The sequence below is a fragment of the Hipposideros armiger genome, unplaced genomic scaffold (assembly GCF_001890085.2).
Source record: "Hipposideros armiger isolate ML-2016 unplaced genomic scaffold, ASM189008v1 scaffold_1161, whole genome shotgun sequence".
Taxonomy (NCBI): Eukaryota; Metazoa; Chordata; class Mammalia; order Chiroptera; family Hipposideridae; genus Hipposideros; species Hipposideros armiger.
The window spans coordinates 220,415-240,307 of NW_017732511.1; the positions used below are offsets into that span (position 1 = coordinate 220,415).

At 41.7% G+C, this 19,893-nt stretch overlaps 1 protein-coding gene across 2 annotated transcripts in view; it reads right to left on the minus strand.

The window, feature by feature from the left end:
* Positions 1–19,893, minus strand: part of FARP1 (FERM, ARH/RhoGEF and pleckstrin domain protein 1) — a 232,871-nt gene that overhangs the window by 57,906 nt on the left and 155,072 nt on the right. For both annotated transcript variants that reach the window (XM_019632669.1, XM_019632670.1), the window contains exons 4-9: positions 17,735–17,813; positions 11,076–11,173; positions 6,007–6,121; positions 5,013–5,160; positions 2,370–2,465; positions 310–473 (exon numbers count right to left, since the gene is read on the minus strand). In XM_019632669.1, coding sequence (XP_019488214.1) covers positions 310–473; positions 2,370–2,465; positions 5,013–5,160; positions 6,007–6,121; positions 11,076–11,173; positions 17,735–17,813 — 700 coding nt within the window. The remainder of the gene's footprint in view (positions 1–309; positions 474–2,369; positions 2,466–5,012; positions 5,161–6,006; positions 6,122–11,075; positions 11,174–17,734; positions 17,814–19,893) is intronic.

The following is a 19,893-nucleotide window of genomic DNA, read 5'->3' on the forward strand; positions in this document are numbered from 1 at the left end:
TGTTAACAAGACACTGTTGCTTCTACAGAGGAAGAAAGCTCTTTCTGACTTACAGTCATGTTAGGAGTTTCCTGGGGCCAGGTAGACTGCATTGTGTCTAAGTGACATTCAAACAGTACACAGTAAGGGTCTGCCAGGAGCTTGCTGGGGTGACCAAGCGCACACACACCCCATCAGCTCCTGGAGGGAGGCTGACTTTCACCTTATCTCCTCACTACTGCACAGCAGCTGCAATAGCTAGCAGCAAAAGGCAAGTCTTGGGAAAAATGTTCGCATGGCAAATAAAGAGGTGGGGAGCAGAATCCTTACCTGAACCGAAACGATGACCCTCGACTAAAGAGAACAGGCTTTGGCTTTGGCTTGGGCTCTTCAAACAGTCTAAAAAAGGCATGATGTTCAACACAGATTTTCCAGAAGGACTTGCAAAAATCCCGACTGGCCATTAAGAATTCCAAGGTATCCTGGTATGAGCTCTAAAAAGAGAAAATACCACTTTGATTTTTTTTTCTATTACCCACAGACAGTGGGTTGAAAAATGAGAAAAGGGACCAAAAACAAATTTGTCCAATAAAATTTCAATTGTGTATTTTATGATAGCATGACCATAAATTTACATATTTACTAAACTAGGCATAGTTGTTCCCAATGACAAAATATAGTCACCATTCAACCATTTTCTTCCCCACATAATTCCTTAGAGGAACTAACAGAAAACAGGGGGTACCTAGCAGAAGTCATAACATCTCTTTTGACAGAATTCATATACAAATTGTGTTTACTTGGCTTACATGTCCTTAAAAAAAAAAAATCCAAGTACTTAAATTCCTTTTTTGCCTTAAGATAACTAGAATAGAAGTCTTCTTTCTGTTTTCTCCCTCATGGGTCAAGCAAGTTTAAATATTGGTCTTAAGTCTTTTCTCTATCAAAAATCATATGACTCAGACCGACCGAGTGGCGCGTTGGCTAAGAGTTGGCTTGGGATGCCAGCTCTGAGCAGCAGGACTCCGCTTTGGATCCCACATGAGGGCCAGTGACATTGCCCTCTACAGCTAAGATGGTGAACAACAGCTTGACATGGAGCTGGGCTGCCGTGAGTCGCCGGCGAAAGCATAGGCTGCAGTGAAGCTGCAGTGGGCTGCCGTGAGCCACCGTGTGTGGCTGGCAGCCAGCGTGAGCAGCTGGCAGCAGGCATGAGCCACCATGAACAGCCGTCCAATGGCCAGCAAGCAATCTGCCTCACCCGGGAAGAGTGCAATGATAATACCAACTTGGGCCAGTGAAGCGATATCCTCCACAACTAGACTGAAGAACAAAAAGACAGCAACTTGTCTGTTCCCCTTCCCCAATTCCCCAACGCTGTTCCCCTCCCCCGATCCCCAATAAAATCTTAAAAAAAAAAAATCATATGACTCAAGCCTCCAGGTGGCCCCAGAGACCATACAGGAAATGAACATATTTTTCTGGAGCACAAAAGTATCACTCAAGGCTGAAAAATTCATGTCCTTTGGTTCTGGGAAGGGGATATGGTAATTTTCTATTCCCAGACTGAACGTTCCCAACTGAAGTGGCCACATTACATTAAAAAAATTGACCACAATCCTTAACATTCCCAGCAGTTCCAGCTATTTGGGGGGGATCTCACAGTTCTGGGCAAGTTGTGTTGCAAGTCTTCATTTCTACGTCAGCCTTTCAGAACTCAAAACACATTTTCTCATAGAAAACAACTTATCATGGGTGCCTACTGCCAAGGTCGGGCCATAAAAAACATAAAAGCCTATTTAAAACCATACTGTAGCTAAACTATAAGCCTAGGCTGCCACTTATAATCTTTATTTCCATGAGAAGAAGCACTCCCAGGTCTGGCTGGGGACATCAGCGATATTTGTATCATCCATCTCCTCCATCGCCATTTCCGGCAGACAAAGAAGATGCTGTTTTTCCTTCTCTGACCTGGTCCCAATGCTAGCGACGTCTGTGAGGGGGCCTGTGGGAAGTGAGCCTGGTTAGGTGGTGAGAATGCATTGTCAGGGGTTTGGGGACAAGAGCATGGACTCAAGAGTTGGGAGGTATGTGCCTGGAATATGGTAGAATGCTGAAATGGGTCCCGAGGTGGCCCGGAGGCTGGAGGTGCAGCAACTGCATAGCTCAGGTTGTTTGTTGGTAGGGGGCTGCCGTGTTTGCACAGGCAAGCGACCCCCTCTGCAGGCACACATCTGTGTTACCTATTCTTTACCCTCTGTCTATTGAGAACGACAGCTGTAGAGGTACCCAGCGTTTGGATCCATCTCTCCATACAGACACTCAGACATGGGAAGCACCGTTAGCCACAGTGCCAGCAGGTCTCCCCCCCTTTCCTGGGAGCCACTTACATTTGAATCTGGGCGGAGCTTGATGAGAAAGCGCTTCCTCTTGAAGCTCAGCTTCCGCACCTTCGCCCAGTTGAAGGCATTGATCTTCGTGAAACCCTAGGAAGAAAGGTATCTGCCAGTGAACCAGGAAGTGCATAATAAGCAACATGGGAGTTGGTTTGCTTTGCTTATGGGGAGCTGAAAGGAGGGTTGATGTTCGATGGCTGGGGAAGAATGCCTTTTGCTGGAGAATTCACAGGATCTTTGGCTGTGGGACGATGCCTGTTCAGTTCCTGGATCATTACTTCTCACTAATTACATGATTTGGTATTCCAACCAAGTCTGCCTCGAGACAGAAAAGAGGCTGGCCAAAGCAATGATAAAGAGCAAGATAAAATAAACACCATGACAGCTACTACAATAATTAGCGACTATCACTTATAGCATGCCAGGCACTGGCCTAAGGACTTTACAGACCTTATCAAACCTTTCACAAAACCCAGCGAGATGGCTTTCTTATCTTCATTTTACAGATGTGAAAACTGCAGCAAGGATATGTCTTAACTTAGCCAAAATTACACAGTAAATGTGGCAGAATGAAATACCCAAGCATGTGCCTTAACCAGCAGCTGTTGTTCATATCCAGAGAAGCAACCCCGCAGGTGAGTGATCACCCCCTCATCCATACTGGTTTGGCTCCCCTGTCTACCAGGCTCCTGAAAGTAGAAGCAAGGCTGGGGAGAGGAGGTCCCGCCTTCCCTGTGTCTTCCAGGTCAGAAAACAGTCTCCGGAGAGGACTCACACATCCTTATCTTTCATAGGCAGGTGGGATGTGGTGGAGAAACAGTGGGGAGTTGTGCAGCACAGTGGGGAGTTGTGCAGCACCAGCTCCCATCTGTCCTGTCATCTCAACTGAAAATAGAATTCCTCTTGAGTCCATCTGAACACCAGGACCATTTATTTAAATTGGTAAGAATGAATCAATTAGGCACTGACAAGAAGATTAATTCCAAGATATAGCCTTTGCACACAATTAAATTACTGTGCAATTCTTAATATGTAGATTATATAAAAAACAAACAAAGCAAATGAATTTAATTGTGAGGCGCTTCTTTTCCCCTTCCATGATTTTTAGAAACGTTTAATCGTTTTGATTTTGATTTTTGGTAGTACTGAAAACTATACTTGGTTTACTGTTGTTTTTCTCATCAGGTATGCCTCCATTATTATTTCTGCAGGTCAGAAACTTAGGAGGAGTCACCTCCTCACATACCACACTGTCTCAACAAGTCACTCCCTACGATTCCATATGAAACCCAACTTGAACTCCTCTTGTTACGTGGGTCTGTGATAATTAATGTCCGTCACAAACATCTGATACAGGAGCAGAGAATCATGGGTTATTTTGGTAAAATAAGAAGGGGGAAATGTAACCAAACCTGGTAGAGCTCAGAAAAGTTTTAAGTCATGCACACATTTATGCCTTCAAAACTAGGTGTAATCTGACCCTATTTCATGAGAAAGGCCAATGCTTTCTCCACACTCATTTGAAACAAAAGCATAGGTTACCCAATTTTATTTAAAAGAAAAGCTTTGAGAAAATTTGGGTGGTGGTGGTGAGTATCTTCATTATCTTGATTTCACTGATGTTTTCACAGGAGATACACACATACATATATAGGGGGTGCCAAAAAAATGTATACAGATTTTAAGGGATGTTATCTATGCTCAAGCAGTAAGTAGCTTGCCATAATCAGAAGTGTCTGGATGCTGATGGTAACCACTTTGAGTACTCGTAATTGCAGAAGTCAAATGTGACTTGTATTCGTCTTTTGTTATCAGTATATATTGAGTATTACAATTTTAATACAGCTTTCCTTTCTTAAAACGTGTATACATTTTTTGACACCCTCTGTATATATATGAACTTATCAAAAGGCACCTTAGATATGTGCATTTTATTATATGTCCATAATAAGTCAATGAAGTTCTTATGGAAAAGAGAACCATCAATGAATAAAACAGCCCAATAGCAGTGTGATCCAGACAGAACACATTTCGGTATGCAGAAAATCATTATGTTCTTGAGTAAAACACAAGTAGGATCCAAGTGCAGTGTGTATTTTGCTGCACTATGTGGACATGGCTTTGGTAAATTTATGAAACTACTATATCTTCCAAGCACATACTACGTTTTTCTTTTTAAGTTAGGTAAATCTGAAATCAGAAATAAGCTGACTTAGATAAAACCCAAATTAGGCTTTTAAAAAAGCCCAAATAGTTTTTTTTTTTTTTAAAAAGGATTATGTGAATATCACATGCAGGTGTGAAAAAGCTTATTTGGGGGTCTAAAATCTTGATCCCATTATATTATGTTCTAAGCATAGAGAGATACAGAGTTCTGTGATCCTTCAAAGTGAATAACCGCAAACAAATCTATAATGGTGGATCGCCCAACCAGGGGAAGGGCAAATGAAATAGAATCTGGAAGTTCCATGCCTGCAAAGAAACAGAGCCATGAGGTGAGGTTAGTTTGCCCTGTTCATCTAAAAATAACTACGAGAGGTCTTAGCTAGGACCACCCAACATGGAATCAGAGTTGAAGGGCCAACTCTTTATCTTTTCATCACCAAGGGAACTGAGCTGTGTTCTAAATGCTCTTACCTGAAATACTAGAATTCCTGTGTTTGCAACAGCCAGGTTGATCTTAGTACCTTCCCTGTCCTTAGCTGGGTGCAACCGGATCCCATACATCTCCAGCCTACGAGCAATCTCCAGGAGCTGGAAATCCGATTCTGCTGGTGTTTGTCCACTGACAAAACAAAAATTAAAGGGAAAGGCCAGGAGATTTGAATTCCCTGTGTCTATTAATTTGAGATTAAGCAGCTTCTCTTGGGAAATAAAAAGGCATTTCATCACAAACAATGGGGCTACCCGATCAGATGACACCCAACCTCCCATTCATTATAACCCAAAGTCCAGCAAGCGGGGAGAACAAAAGCTCTATTGCTTGCGTAACACAAAACCCTAAAAGTCTATCTCAAACTTGGCCAGTTGTTTTGAATCTCAAAGAGTTTCCTTTAAGGTCATATAAAAGCAAAACACCATTGTGCTAACACAAGTTTTTAGTCACTTACACTAGACCTAACACTTGCAAACAAAGTTCAAGGCACCAGTCTTTCATACTCTCACCAGGACTCAAGTGTCTTCCTTAGAACAACAACAACAAAAACAAATGGCACAGAGAACCCTTTGAAAATCATTTACTGACCAAAATGGAGATGGTACAAAGAGTCTAGATTTTCACAATATTCTTACTTGGTCCCTAGATTACCATGTCACTTTTCCAATTTCCTATTAATTGGTCTTATGCGTTCCCTTTTATTCCAAAGCATGGGGTTTCCTACAATTTCAGTGTTACTCTGGCCTCACAGGAAGGCAAGCAGGGGGCCTGAAGCTCTGGTCCTGCGTGAGCATCCTGCATTTCTGAGAGTCCAGGGTGAGTAACAACGGCCCTGTGAACCTCTGTGCTCTTTGTCCTCACCCTTCGCATATTTCTCTCAATAGCTACTGTGCCTTTGTGTGTGTGCAGCCATGTATGTTGAAAGGACAGAGACAAACAACTCAAAGAAAACATGAAGCAATGAAGGAGACTTACATATGGTTATGGTGATATTCCACAATTTTGTCTTCTAGTGCATCTTGCTGAGGTATGTACTTATTTTTTGCTAAGTGCTCTCTGTCCGATGCTTCATCAAAATCCCCAATCTCGGCTACAAGGAGACAGAGAAAGAAAAACCAGCCACATATGATTAATACGCGGCAATCTGTTACATTCCCAATGGACCCAGCTAGCAAATGGGAAGCTAGCTGACAACATAAGGCAATCCCAGCTGGTGAGTTTCATAAGGGCTCGATGTCAGAAGATGTGGATGTGAGGACATATTTAATAATTGTGCCAACATAAGATGATAGTTTCCACTCTTTCTCATCTCTCACAGTTGGAAAGGAAACTTCAGAGTCATCCATCTTTAGCCATCCGTGTTCCTGGTTTGTTTCTTTCCTCCCCACCCAACTAGGCAGGAATTCTAGACATGTGGTTTATGACCCATGACTTCTAAATAAGCCCCTAAATTTCAGAATTTTACAAAATCAACTTGTGAAACTTATATGTAATAATGATTACTGCAAATCCCAAATGCTTTATCATGTAGAGAAAAGATGATTATAAATAGGTGTAAAGACACTGAATCTAATTTGGGTAAAAAAAATTAACGTTATTAAATTTCTTGTAGTCCTGTTGTCAGAAATGACTGGTCAGATTGCAAATTCTTACAAAGTTTTCATCTACAAGAAATAGGATGCATTTTTTTTTTTTAAGCTGAGCCATCCTGCCGCCTGTTGGCAGCTCAGCGGCTGCTCAGCTTGGGCCAGGAATCGAACTGCTGTTGCTCAGAGCTCAAACTCGTGAGCGAGCTCTTAACCAACTAAGCCACTTGGCTGGCCCAGGATGCATATTTTTCATATGCAACCTCAACATAGTCCCCAAATTGCTACAATCTGGAAATTTAAAGGGTAGAACTTTAAAATAATAATTGTACCTTAACAATAGCACCAGTTCAGTTTATACCAGTTTAAGACCTCTGAGACAGCATGCCTTCTTTTTTGTATTATATAGTCCATATAACAAGCTTAATAAAAAGTAGCCTAGCCTAGGGCCTGCCGAGTGGCTCAGTTGATTAAGAGCTCACTCAAGAGTTTGAGCTCTGAGCAACAGCGGTTCGAGTCTCAGCCCAAGCTGAGCTGCCAACAGGTGGCAGGATGGCTCAGCTAAAAAAAAAAAGTAGCCTAGTGACTAGAGCCCAGCTATTGCTATGACACCTCCCTTTCATTTTGTCACGTGAAGCAGCTTGCCACACTTCAGCCAATGTGCCTCAAGTAATCCTGCAGGATATGGCCTATATGTTGCCATGAATCTCACTCACCCATTGAGAACATCTGCTCTGCACAAAACAGTGCCAACTCACCTGGCATCAAGTGGGCCTCTGGAAGAACCAATCACTTTCTGCTGCTGTGACAGATCAATAAGGCTGTTTCCTAATTGACTTTTCAGGACTAATTTCTCTCTCCCTAAATAGAGTAAAATTGCCACCCTCCATCACAGAAAACAGCGCAGAAGTGGGGGACTTTTGTGTCTATATATTGTCATCCTCATTGGTTGCCTTGATGATCAGTGATGGCACTGACTTTTCTGCTATTCCTTCTAGCTGGCCCCAAGGAAGCACAGTTCATTCTCATTATTCACAGTAGTTACGTTCTATGAAGTCCCCATGAACACTGAATTCACAACTACTAAATCATTGCTCCTGGGGGAAATACAGGGTTAGGGTCCTCCTGCAAGGCTCTTGAAATAACATTTTTGTCAACCGACCTTATTTTATGTGTGTTTCTGTTGAAAGACATCATATTTTATATACATTGTTGATTCATTAACTTTGAATTTGTGGTTAACAGCACTATTGCTCATGCCTGAACAAAGCTTATCTAACACATACATTTATTTTCTCCATAACGCACATCATAGCCTTCTTGCACTTAGGAACACTAGGCAGCAATTCAACCCTAAACTTGGGGACCATATTAAACAGGAGAATCACAAACAAAAAGCACAAAAAAATGCAAAAAGTGGGGCACTAAACAGACCGTGAAAAGCACACTTGTTTATAGTATGAAGGCTGCAACAGGAAGGTAGAGCGTCGCCTCGCTCAACCTCAGGAGGGAATGTGTGTGTGCAGCGACTCAAAATTTCCACCGTCTTGTGCATGTCTGCAAATGACACGAAAGCACCCCAAGTCTTGATGAGGGGGTAAGAAATCAATTTTATATAGTAGGCGAACTTGCAAATACAGAATCTGAATAATGAAGACTGACATGCAAATGGGAGACTCACCTAAATCCTAAATTTCTTGTGAGTTTTAAGTTTGGGCTTAACTCATATGGAATTTGTAACACACTCCTTTCCATAATTCAATATAATAAAAGAGTTAAGAATTCCAGTTTATCCTTTGGCATCAGGGCCAATACACCTAACTGTCTTTTTCTTTTTTCCCGTGTCACTTGCCTTTCCCTGCCCACCTAAAACGCAACGCAATTTTATGGCTATGGGATTCATTTTCTCTCCATGTGTTCTCTTCTTTGAAATAGGGAAACAGGCTCCTCCTTACGTTTGGAGAGTTTGAAAACTGACAAATGTTCAAGACATGACTTACTATTTTTAAGTATTTTTATGTTAAAATGTCCCATTAGCTTATGCCTAAATTCCATAGCAGTCTACTCACAGCAAAAAGCAGGACCACCACCACCAACCCCAAACCTGTGATTTTACTAAATGGAATCTTGCAAGGATATGCTTGGACAAACGTGTTTTGCCAGGCATAATCTTAAGAGTGGAGAGACACTCAACCTGAAAATGTAGCCCGGCCACGCCTTCAGGCTGCCCAAGTGGAATTTTAACATCAGAGCTCTCTAGTGACTGATTCTTCATTAGCTTGTCCTATTTAATTGATTCATAATACATTAAAGAAAATAAAGTTAGAAACATTACAGGGGCTATATAAGGCCAGTGACAGTGGAGCAAATAAAAAAATATAGACTCTCTGAAAGACGACTCCATGAATTCAAATAAAAGGGAGGAAAATATTTAAAAATTCAGACTGTGTGTGCAGATACATATGAGGTGAACATATAGTTCACGCAGGATAGTTTTCCATCAGCATTAATAGAGCTTCTGCAAAAGGGAGATGAGTTGATCTCTCCTACCTTACAGATAATGTACATAATTATCAATAATTTACATCAACACACTATTTACAGAGGATTCTGTGAAATTCCTCCTTCCATGACTGAGTGCATGGGATGCTTAAAAATGCAGAAATGGGGCTTTATAAATATCAGAAGAGTATAAAAAAAAATATGGTGTGTCTCAACACTGAACACCAAACAGTATGCAAATAGCAGAAATACTTTTGCACTTATCTATTTCATTTTCTCTGGGTAACTCGATTCTCGGGGGATTCTGAGCCCCCTGTTGGTGTCTGGGGAAGAGAGGCCTATCAGATGGAGCAGAGGTAGTGTCAGCGAACCTCTACTTCCCATATGTGTGAGATTTAGGCGTTAACACTTTATAAAGGAGGACACATAGGGGGAAAGAGGCGCATGACCACATGGCATCAGGAATATTTGAGTAAAGTGAGTTTCTCTTCTATTTACAAAAAAGCCCAGGGTCACAAACATTTTATGAAGTTACTATTCCAATAAGAAAGTGTCATTTTAAAATATCCCATCGTTTGGAAAGGGAGAGTTGCAGGTGAGCGAAGGTAAAGAAAGGAGAATATATCTACTGAACACCTAACATGTATTGGGTATGTATATACGCTAGCATTTAATTTTCACAGGCTTATGAAAAAGATTTTATTATTTTCATGTTCCCTTCTCTCTCCATTATCATTATCTGAAGAGGGAAAACCAAACACAGAAAAGGCAAAAGTTACATAATTTTTTGTGCCAAAGCTTCCTCATTTGTAAATGGGGATAATAGCAGTACTGATCTCATAGAGTTGTTATGAGAATTAGATGACATACTATACATTGTGCTGGAACATAGTAAGGTTTAATAAAGGATACCTATTTTTTCATTTGTTTTTTTCTTCCTCACATCATTTTTTCAAATTGATAAGAAAACACCTATCTGCTAAGTCTGGTAGATATTCAATAATACCCACATACAAACAAACAAAAAAAAGTAAGCATGGTTTATAGAAACACCTCATCATGTTAGGCTAAGGTAATTTGTTGACTACTAAGAGCAATAGATACTTCCTTCAATCCTTTGGAAATCTTGTTAACTGGGCAGCCATCCAAATGAGATGGAGCTAATTATATGGGATCACTTTGTATACAACGGAAATTTTATGGGGTTGTTGGACAAGTCATGATGCATTATTTCTATGTTTTTTGTTGAAAAAATGCATCGTGACTTTTCCGACAACCCAATAGAATGATAGCACAATATTTTTTTCATACTAGTGCTTATGTATGTTGACCTTGGTCTATATACATAATTATCTTCCCAAAACATCATGTGTATATTCCATTTCAAGCAACTTCTGCCTTGGCCAAGAGGGAAAAAATGTGCAGATGGATTGTCAGTAAGCCTTAGAATGAGCACAATCTAATTTATCCTTTGTCTAAATTAAGAAAGTTAAAATATTTCATTTCAAGCATCACTAGGATTCAGTCCAGCTTCATGTGTTCGGAATTCAAGAGAGAATACAAGAAGTGAAACCTTTGACAGTTTTATGTCTTACAGCTAATGTGCCATATTCAGTGATGAATATTAAATCCAAGAATAGGACAGAACAAGTTTAGTCTACTTGGCCACCGTCCCTCTAAGCTTCTCCTCTGAGACAACTGAGATATCAACAATTGCAGTAGTTGCTGAAAAGGGTAGACACACACCAGAACACAGAATTCCTGTGTCACTGTTTTGGGGATATGCATATTAAGTGAAATTAGGAGTTACCGTTTTCCACCCATAAGTGTTCATGCTACTCGCAAAAGAACATAAATGCATGATTATTGTTTTCAGTGGATGTGAATTTCTTTCCAGTTAATCAGGTCACTGTGTTACTTCCAACATGATTTCTAAAGGAAACCAACAGAACTTACATTGTACAATGTGTGAGATCAAGAGAGCAGCGCTGGTGTCATTACACGTCAGCCTGCCCTGAGCCAGGTCCTGCTTCACCTGCAGAGCAAACAGGTACCTGCGAACACAGAGAGAGCTGGGCGTCACATATGACACATAAAGATGGCCGGCGCGTAACGAGGACAGGGAAGGTCAGCATCTAAGTTGGCCTCACTCCTGGCAACCTGTCCACACTGTGAGGAACTACGAAGGTATATAAACCAAGGCAAAGCAAGTCTGCAAGGCTGGAATGAATTCCTGGTGCTGCCGACTGGGATGTGCACATGCACGCCTCCCTCCAAGGACCAGGAGATGTGTTCTGGGATCTTTTCCCATGATGAGTAACACATTTCATTTCATATGGAAAGATACAGCGATGAAAACAGACTATAACTCACCACCCTATATATTTTGTCAGGGTAGAGCAAACATTTTTTTAGTATAGTTGACACAGACCAGTCAATATACTAAAAAATGGCTTTATGGCTCAGACGATAACAATAGTTTATTGTGGTTAGTAAGAGCTATGCCAACACAATTGGAAAGACAAGGTTTCTTTCACTGAAGCTACTTTAAGCCTCAGCTCCCAGATGTGTAAATATCAATTTATTTTAAAATTCTTTTCTTTATATTGTAGGATAAAGCAAGTAAACACTTTTGGTGAAAGAGAAAAGAGGTATTTATAAATCAAAGAAATGAAGTAAAAGCAGTGTGATTTTACAATTGATTTGAAAATATCAATATGAACTCGTAAATGTTTACAAAGATATTTACTAGTTTTTTCCCTGCCTAGAGGCAGTGGTGTCACTTCAGAAGCGACCCTTAGCAACCAGATTCTGTTTCTCATACAATTATCCACTGGAAGGACACAGAGATGGGTCCTGGGGCAAATGGTAGATTCCAGATGAGGGGCAGGGAAAGGTGCAACATGAGCCTAGGATTTCTAGTTATGACCAAAAGCAGGGCAGCTTTCAAAAATAAATGCATTATATCAAGACGGTGATATAATCTTGAAGGGGCATCCACTGGCCAAAGTGGCAACAAGGATGATTAAAGTGAATTGAAACACATGGAATTAAAGAAAATTCAAAGATTTGTATAACAATACTCAAAAAAGAGGAAACAGGGAAAACTGTATCATCAATTTTAGGAGGCTATTAAAGCAATTCTTTATTTAAAAATTGGTAATCCGAGGGGCGAGGGGAAGTGGGCATGTAATCTGCCTCTGCAGTAGGAAGGGTATTTTGGGATATACAGATAGTCCAAGCAGATAAGGCAAAGTTTTACCTTACAGAAGAATGACAACTAACAATGTGTCAGGAATAACAGAATTAAAAGATCTTCATTCTACAACCTCTAAAGGAATGACTGACTCTGGCAAGGGTTGTTAATTGGTGTAAAAATCATTTAGGATACTGGACATTTATATCGGGACCTTACTTCATAATGGAAAGATAAGAATGTCACCACCCTAATGATCCATCTTAGAACCATTAATGAACAGGAAGCTCACATCACTTAGGATGGATTCTAGTCCAAAATGTTTAACTTGTTTCCATCAAGTCTTTAGAACAAACTTCTAGTTTTCAGGAAATACAGAGCATTGATGAATAAGTTACATGGCACCATAAGAAAGCAGTCAGACAAATTCAGGAGGTAGGATATTTTGTAGCACAACTGGTCCAATTTCTCTACCAAGATGGTATCACGAGGAAAATAAAGGGGGGCTCTGCTAAATTAAAAGAAGTCCAAAGGACATAATAACCAGATGTAATATATGGTCCTATAGTGAATTTTATTTTAGAATGAGCAAATACCAATGACATTTGGGGGACAAATGGGAAAATATGAGTATGGCCAGGGTATTAGATGAGATGAAAAGTACATATATGAAAAGGTTGGACAATTAAGTTCGCGACCTTTTCATAACTGCATAGGAAAAAAATCAGAAAAAGTTGTCACACTTAACAAATATAATTTCTGGGCAACAGGAATATAGTATTTTTTATCTTCTTAGTCTTGTTTGTCTGTATATTCTAACTTTCTATACTGCACATTTGCTAGCTTTGTAATAATGAAAGGTTATTTTAATTTTAAAAAAAGGGGCTTTAACAAGATTAACGAGAGGTTTCCGTAAAAATTAAATGAGATAATACATGGAAAGCGCAGTGACTAGAATAAAAACATCCAATAAATGCTGGCAATTTTTTTTTAATAAAAAGAAAAAACTAATCCCCTTTAAGTCATTTAGAAAGTTCCCTTATTAAAAACTAAAAATCAACAGGGGCAATTCTCCAACCATTAAAAAAAACTCAAAAAACCCCAAACTAAAATAAAACAAAACAAAAAATACCCACAGATCTACCAGTTGACAACAGTTGATCTTTATCCAGTGCCCCTAATGTTTATTCTTGTTCTCGTGTCCTCTCTCTTTCTCGTCAAAGGGAAGAAAACTAGAAACTATAAAATAACTGAAACATCAACATATAAGTTTACAAGGTAAGATGGAAGTATAAACCATCTTTCTGCATTAGGCAGTGGTTATTGTCTTTTGAATCCAACACTTCTTAGAGCTACAGGCTTTAATTCTTATCTATGCGATTAATTTAAAAATAAGTAGGGGGGCTTTGCATTTTAGAAACATTACATTCTGAATATTTTTACTCTCTAGCAGTTCAGACACAGGGTCCTGTGTCCACCGGGATGGATTCATGGTCAGAGTCTGACAGTCTCTCAGGGGCTGCAAGACAGCCTCAGGCTCTGAAAACTCACACATTTAGTTAGACAGCAAGTGCCATGTTGAAGACTGTGGATGAAACTGTCATGCCCTAATTAAGTCGACTCTTCCTGTTCTAAGGTTCTTGTAATGTGACAAATACCTTCCTGGGTACAGCCCTTTTTTTTTTTTAAGCAATTTTATTGGGGAGCAGTGTGTTTTTCCAGGACCCATCAGCTCCAAGTCAAGTAGTTGTCTTCAATCTAGTTGTGGAGGGTGCAGCTCCTTGGCCCATGTGGGAATCAAACTGACAACCTTGGTGTTATGAGCCTGAGCTCTAACCACCTGAGCTAACTGGCCACCCCTGGGTACTGCCTTCTTGACAGATGTTAAGTCCAGTGCTCTGGCTGCAGTGCTAACTTTAGAGATTCAGCAATACCTTTCATCCTATAAACTGAAGCAATTCCAATAAAATTCACAAGAGCTAAAGGCTAAGTTGTACTCAGCAGGCACTAAATAAAATTACAACGGTAAACACGATGAAAACACAAACCACTCAAAAGGGAATCGCCTCTCCTTGGCAGAAGGGTGGCCGAGAGGTGGGAGACGACGGCAGTGGCAGAGCTAATCAGAAGGGACTGCAAGAGTTGCAAATCACATCAATCGGATGCCCTTCTTTACATGTGTCTATTTTATTTCACTTGGGAGCCTGACTCTTTCTTTTCTTACTCAGTGTAATGTGCAATTTCTCTGCCAGCCTAAGGAAACGCACTTCAGCAGGCCGTGCATAGCAGCACGTTCCAGTAGGGTCTCTCTACCTGTAATCACGCAGCCAAGTAGAAATTGGATCTGATTGAAGGTGGGATGCCCAGAGAGAAATGTCTCTAAACTCATCAGCACAAGAAAAGTGGCTCAGAGCTCTGTAATGAGAAAGCCTGGTGCCTGCCTTTCCAAAGAGCCCTCCCAAGCTTTTCAAACCTGCACCTGAGTCGGTGCTTTCCTCTCCCTCTAGAAACGCTTTGTTAATAGGACAGAGGTCCATCAAAAGTGCAGTTCAATAAATAGAAATTCAGCTTCTTGTTTAATGGGCAAGTGCAATTTAATCTTCCATCTATAAAATGGTAAGCTGAAAGCTATTCCTGGAGGCTGAGACTCACTTATAGTCAGCTACACTGCAGGTCTTTTTCTTTCAGGCTCTGTCCACATGCCCCTCTTGTCCATACGCCCCCCTTGTCCACATGTCCCTTGCCTCAATACTGTCCACACAGAACTCCTCCGGCCATCACCATCTGCTATAGGAAAGTGCCTGGAATCTCAATGGTTACATCATTAAATGTTTGCTAACACAGGAATCTGAGAGTGTGGGAGTCAATACATTGGATCTGGGAAGTCTCCTTCACATTAAACCTTGTGATAAAGTAGAAAGCGATGGGGGGAGCTTCTAAATTTCCTATCAGTTTTATTCAACATTGAGCCGAAAGAATTCTCTCTTCGAAACACATTTTTAAAATGTCAGTTAACACTGGGAGGCAGCAAACAAAGACAACAGAACCCAAAACCTGCTGCATCCAGCTGAGCTTGTGTAACTTGAGGGATTTATCAGATCAGACAGAGCGGCTGGCAATAGACCAGGCACACTTGACTTGAGAGTAACAAGTTGCATGGAATTTTATAACAAGGACCAGAAGGGTAGAAAACTACAGACCTCTGGAGACAATGAGTCATACAAATTGAAAAGGTGCAACATTCACTGTGATGTAGAACAGGGAGACCAAAATGGGGAGGAAAGAAAGAAAGAAAAGGATTTATGCCGCCATCTTCCTAGAGGCCCAGTGAGACGCAGGAGGAAAACGCACACAGTTGTTCAACAGCTGGACTCGCCTTTAGATTTGTTTCAATATCCTAACTTGGAGCAATGCATGTTCCCACAACAGGGAGACCAGCCCCAGAAAGCGGACACAGTAGCCCCAATAACGACGCCACCTGAAAACTGTACTGTTGTCAGCCCCTGCATCTCGTGCCGTTGGGTGTAGCAGGTCCAGCTGCCTCTCCTCTACATTAAGCATCTGGCAAATGGTACACAGTTCCCAGAAGGCTGATGGCTTCTGCAGGGCTTGGCCGCCTCTCACTACTTCATCAATTTGAGGGTTGTAAGTGGAAACGAAAAGCCATGGGAAGAGCCTTCGCCTTCTCTCTCCCTGGAACGCCACATTCGTGTACCCACTGTCCTTCCTGACACACCCATGTCTAGGAGGTATCCCAAATGCAGCCTTGCAGAACCAAACTCTTGACTTTCTACCCCTCCCCAGTCCTCTACTTTCCCATTCATTCCCATTTTAGTCACTACTAACACCACCCAGCCAGTAGCTTCAGTCAAACCTAAGCATCCCCTCTATGTCCCTCAGTCTCCATCCCCGACTCATTAACAAGACAGACCGACCCCACCTCCAGCACATATTCCAAATGCAGCCATGCTTCTCCCCTGCCCCTCCTGCCGCCTCCTCTGCTGCCATCCCCTTGGCCTGGATGCTGCAATCGCCTCCTCACTGGATTCCCTGCTGTCATCCCCCCACAGCACCCACAAGGCAGCTAGTCTTTCAACACCGCATGTATTCGGGCCTCTGTCCCACCTCACTGCACTCTGCCTTCAGCGTTCCTGCCACGCCAGCCCTCTCTGAGGCATGTGACATCTGTAGCCTGTTCCTGCCTTGGGCACTGCCTATCTATTCCTTCCACCTGGAAAGCTATCCCATCAAACATGACTGACAGACCCTCATCATTTCCTCAGAGAGGCACCCCAGACTGACCAATCACCTTCTATCACATCATCCTACTTAATTACCTAAAGAGCACTTACCACTATCTGATATTTTCCTTGATTATTTAATTGGTTTTTGTCTGTTCCCATGAAATTCAGGCTTGTCTTTCCACCACTGAAGATTCTCAGGGCCTAGAACAATGCTTGCACACAGTGTACAGTTCATAAATACTATTGATGGGATGTCTTCATCCCTTTGAGAAGTGATGGTCAGCCACCCAACATATTGTGCTCCATTATCAGGGGTGAGAGGACAAGAAAGATGTGACAGCTTTGGTCTGAACCAGCTATAGCTTGAAGGGCACTTGTAGCAAGCATTTGGCTGACCAAACTAATGCACTGATAGGGTACTCTTGAAAGGGAGGCGTTTGTATCTTCATGTATTCCCACTGGGCTCTGTTCTCTTTTAGAATCCCATGTGTCTTGCTGCAAATTATAAGGTAAGTAGTAGTTGTGACGATGATGATGACAATGATGATGATGATGATGACAGTGATGGTGATGGTCATTATTCATGGTGTCCCTACTGGGCTCCAGCCACTCTATGCGTAACAGTATTATCCTCAACAACCCTGCCCAAGCAAGCATTACAGTCACACTGACACAGGGGACTTGAGAGAGGAGCAGAGGGAACAAGTAACTGGCCAGTCACTTGGCGACCAAAGCCGGGCCTGACACAATGCTCATGCTTGTCCCACTTGGCCATGCTGTCAAAGAAACTGACCTACAGTTCATGTCCACCCACCCGTGGCAGCAAGAAAGAGAAACATGAGTTAACATCTGAGTTTCACAGAAGAAATTGATTTCCCCAAACCACCCTGAGATGTGATAGATAAGAGGGAAAATATGACAGTAATCCAAGTCCAGTTCACTTCATATTACAGCCCTAAAGAAACCAGGCTTCAGAGAAAATGTGGTACTTTCTCTCCCCACGTCCCCCATGTTTATAAGCATAACTGGGAGAGAAGGGGTTAAACTGTTAAGCACAGCGCAGATGCTGGTGAAGTAAACACTGTGAAAATGTTTAATCAGTCGCCTCAAAACATTAACTTTCTCTTCTCCTCAGCACCCCATAGCAGTAAATACCCAGTTTCCAAACCACTAACCTTGTAAGTTCTTCTTGGAGTTGTGTGTGGTCAGGTGGAAAGAATTTCACCACAAACTTAACAACAACATGCTTTGGCCCTAAAGAAAAAGAAGAAGAAAGTAGTAAAGCATCTTTTTTGATTTGTGTTTCAAATGCAACTAAAGAAAAAGACTTTCTGGCGTATATTATATACCAAATAAAGAGCCTCATGCCAAGCTGCCAAGAGCACACCTGCCAATGCCCAAATCACCAAACAAATGGTCAAGTTTAGTTACTAAATCACACTTTCATATTGTGAGGAAACAGATATCTGGTTTTTGGTTTTTTTAAAGATATTATTGGGGAATTGGAAGAGGGGAACAGCGCTGGGGAATCGGGGGAAGGGGAACAGAGAAGTTGCTGTCATTTTGTTCTTCAGCCTAGTTGTGGAGGATGTTGCTTCACTGGCCCACGTTGGCACCATCATTGTGCTCTTCCCAGGCGAGGCACATCAGTCGCCGGCTTCTGGACGGCCGCTCACGGCGGCTCTTAGCAGCTCACACAGGCTACCAGCCACTCACGCTGGCTGCCAGCAGCCTCACTGCAGCCTACGCCATCGCCAGAGACTCACGGCAGCCCAGCTCCAGGTTGAGCTGTTGTTCAGCATCTTAGCTGTGGAGGGCAGTGTCACTGGCCCTTATATGTAGGATCCGAACCGGGGCCCTTTGGCGTCCCAAGCCAGCTCTTAACCAACACGCCACTTGGCCGGCCCCAGATATCTGGTTTTTAAAAAAAATGTGACAAAGGTACTACTTTAAGGCATTAAACTTTTTTTCTGGAGGCTTTAGTTGTACTCAGGTTTAAAGGGCATTCCAAAATTTGTCTGATTAGCTGCTTTAGTCCAAATACAGGATTTAGGTAATTTTCAAAGGAGATAATGTAAATCGGATATGTAATTTATTATTTTTAACTATCTACAAGGTATAGCTGCTAAGGTATCTAGCACCCATGTACCAGGTGCTCTCCTGAGCTCTGGGAGAAAACATCAAGAAGCCATGGCCCTGCCCCTGCCAGCTGAAGCCTGTATAGTAATGTCATAAACCATCTTATCACAGAGCTCAGACAAAGTCAGGAAGCAGATCTAGGAGGGGATGGGTAGGGAGAGACTGTGAAAGAGATGGGTACCTTTTACTTTCACAGTTAAAACAGAACAAAAAGATTATAATAATTTATAATCTGAGCCAGAAATTTGTTTTTATGTGTATGCTACATTATAAGAGCAGTCTTCTAGGTGCTACCATTTGGAATAATAGTGATGAGATTCTGTTCTATGAAATATAAGGCAATCTAATGAAACCCCAATTTTAACAGTAATTGGGTGAAAGCAGAAAACGTCTTTTTGCTCTACCTTTCACTATCACAAAAAATAGACGTTGTATCCTAATTTCTATGCTAACACATGCAAGTTTAGGGGAAAAAAAAAACCCAAACCAATATATTGTCAGGCAAAGGTATTTGCAATATATGAAAAATTCGGAGAACGAAAACAAGGAACAGAAATAGCGAAGCCAAGAGAAGCTGGGCTTTTCCTTAATCACCCCAAAAATTAACAGAAACCCTCACATGTCCATTCTGGGTCACAAAATAACAATAGCAAAGTGGGGAAGATGGGAAGGCCACACTATTTCCTCTCAGCAACTTTCACAGACTGGGGGTTAAATGAGGGTACTCATCCTTAGAAAACCTGAAGTTAAGCAGCTGCTAGCACTAAATACAAAATGATGGCTTTGTCACCCATGGATAGTCACAGCACTGGGAGGTGAAAAGGAGAACCCAGTCCTGGCCCAACAGTGAGGCTCTTTGGTCTGCATTTGGTAATGTGCTAAGAGATTCCTTTCCAGCATCAGCAGTTCCCATTGTTAGTCATTGCAGGGACAAATGCCATCATTCTAGACTCTGCACTACCTCCACCCATCAGGCCTGGGGCTTCTCTCAGCGGGGTATCCCCCACCCACCACTCCGTGGCTGGCCAACCACCCAGTAAACGTTAAACAAACAATGGCTGTTTCATGTTCAGCATCAATCGCTGCTTAATTTAAATGACAGGTGAACACCAACTTCAATTGCGTAAGGGCCATACATACACTGTGTGCCTGTTTATTACATCCACATAAACTGCTCTAAGAGGCCCAGTGGGGC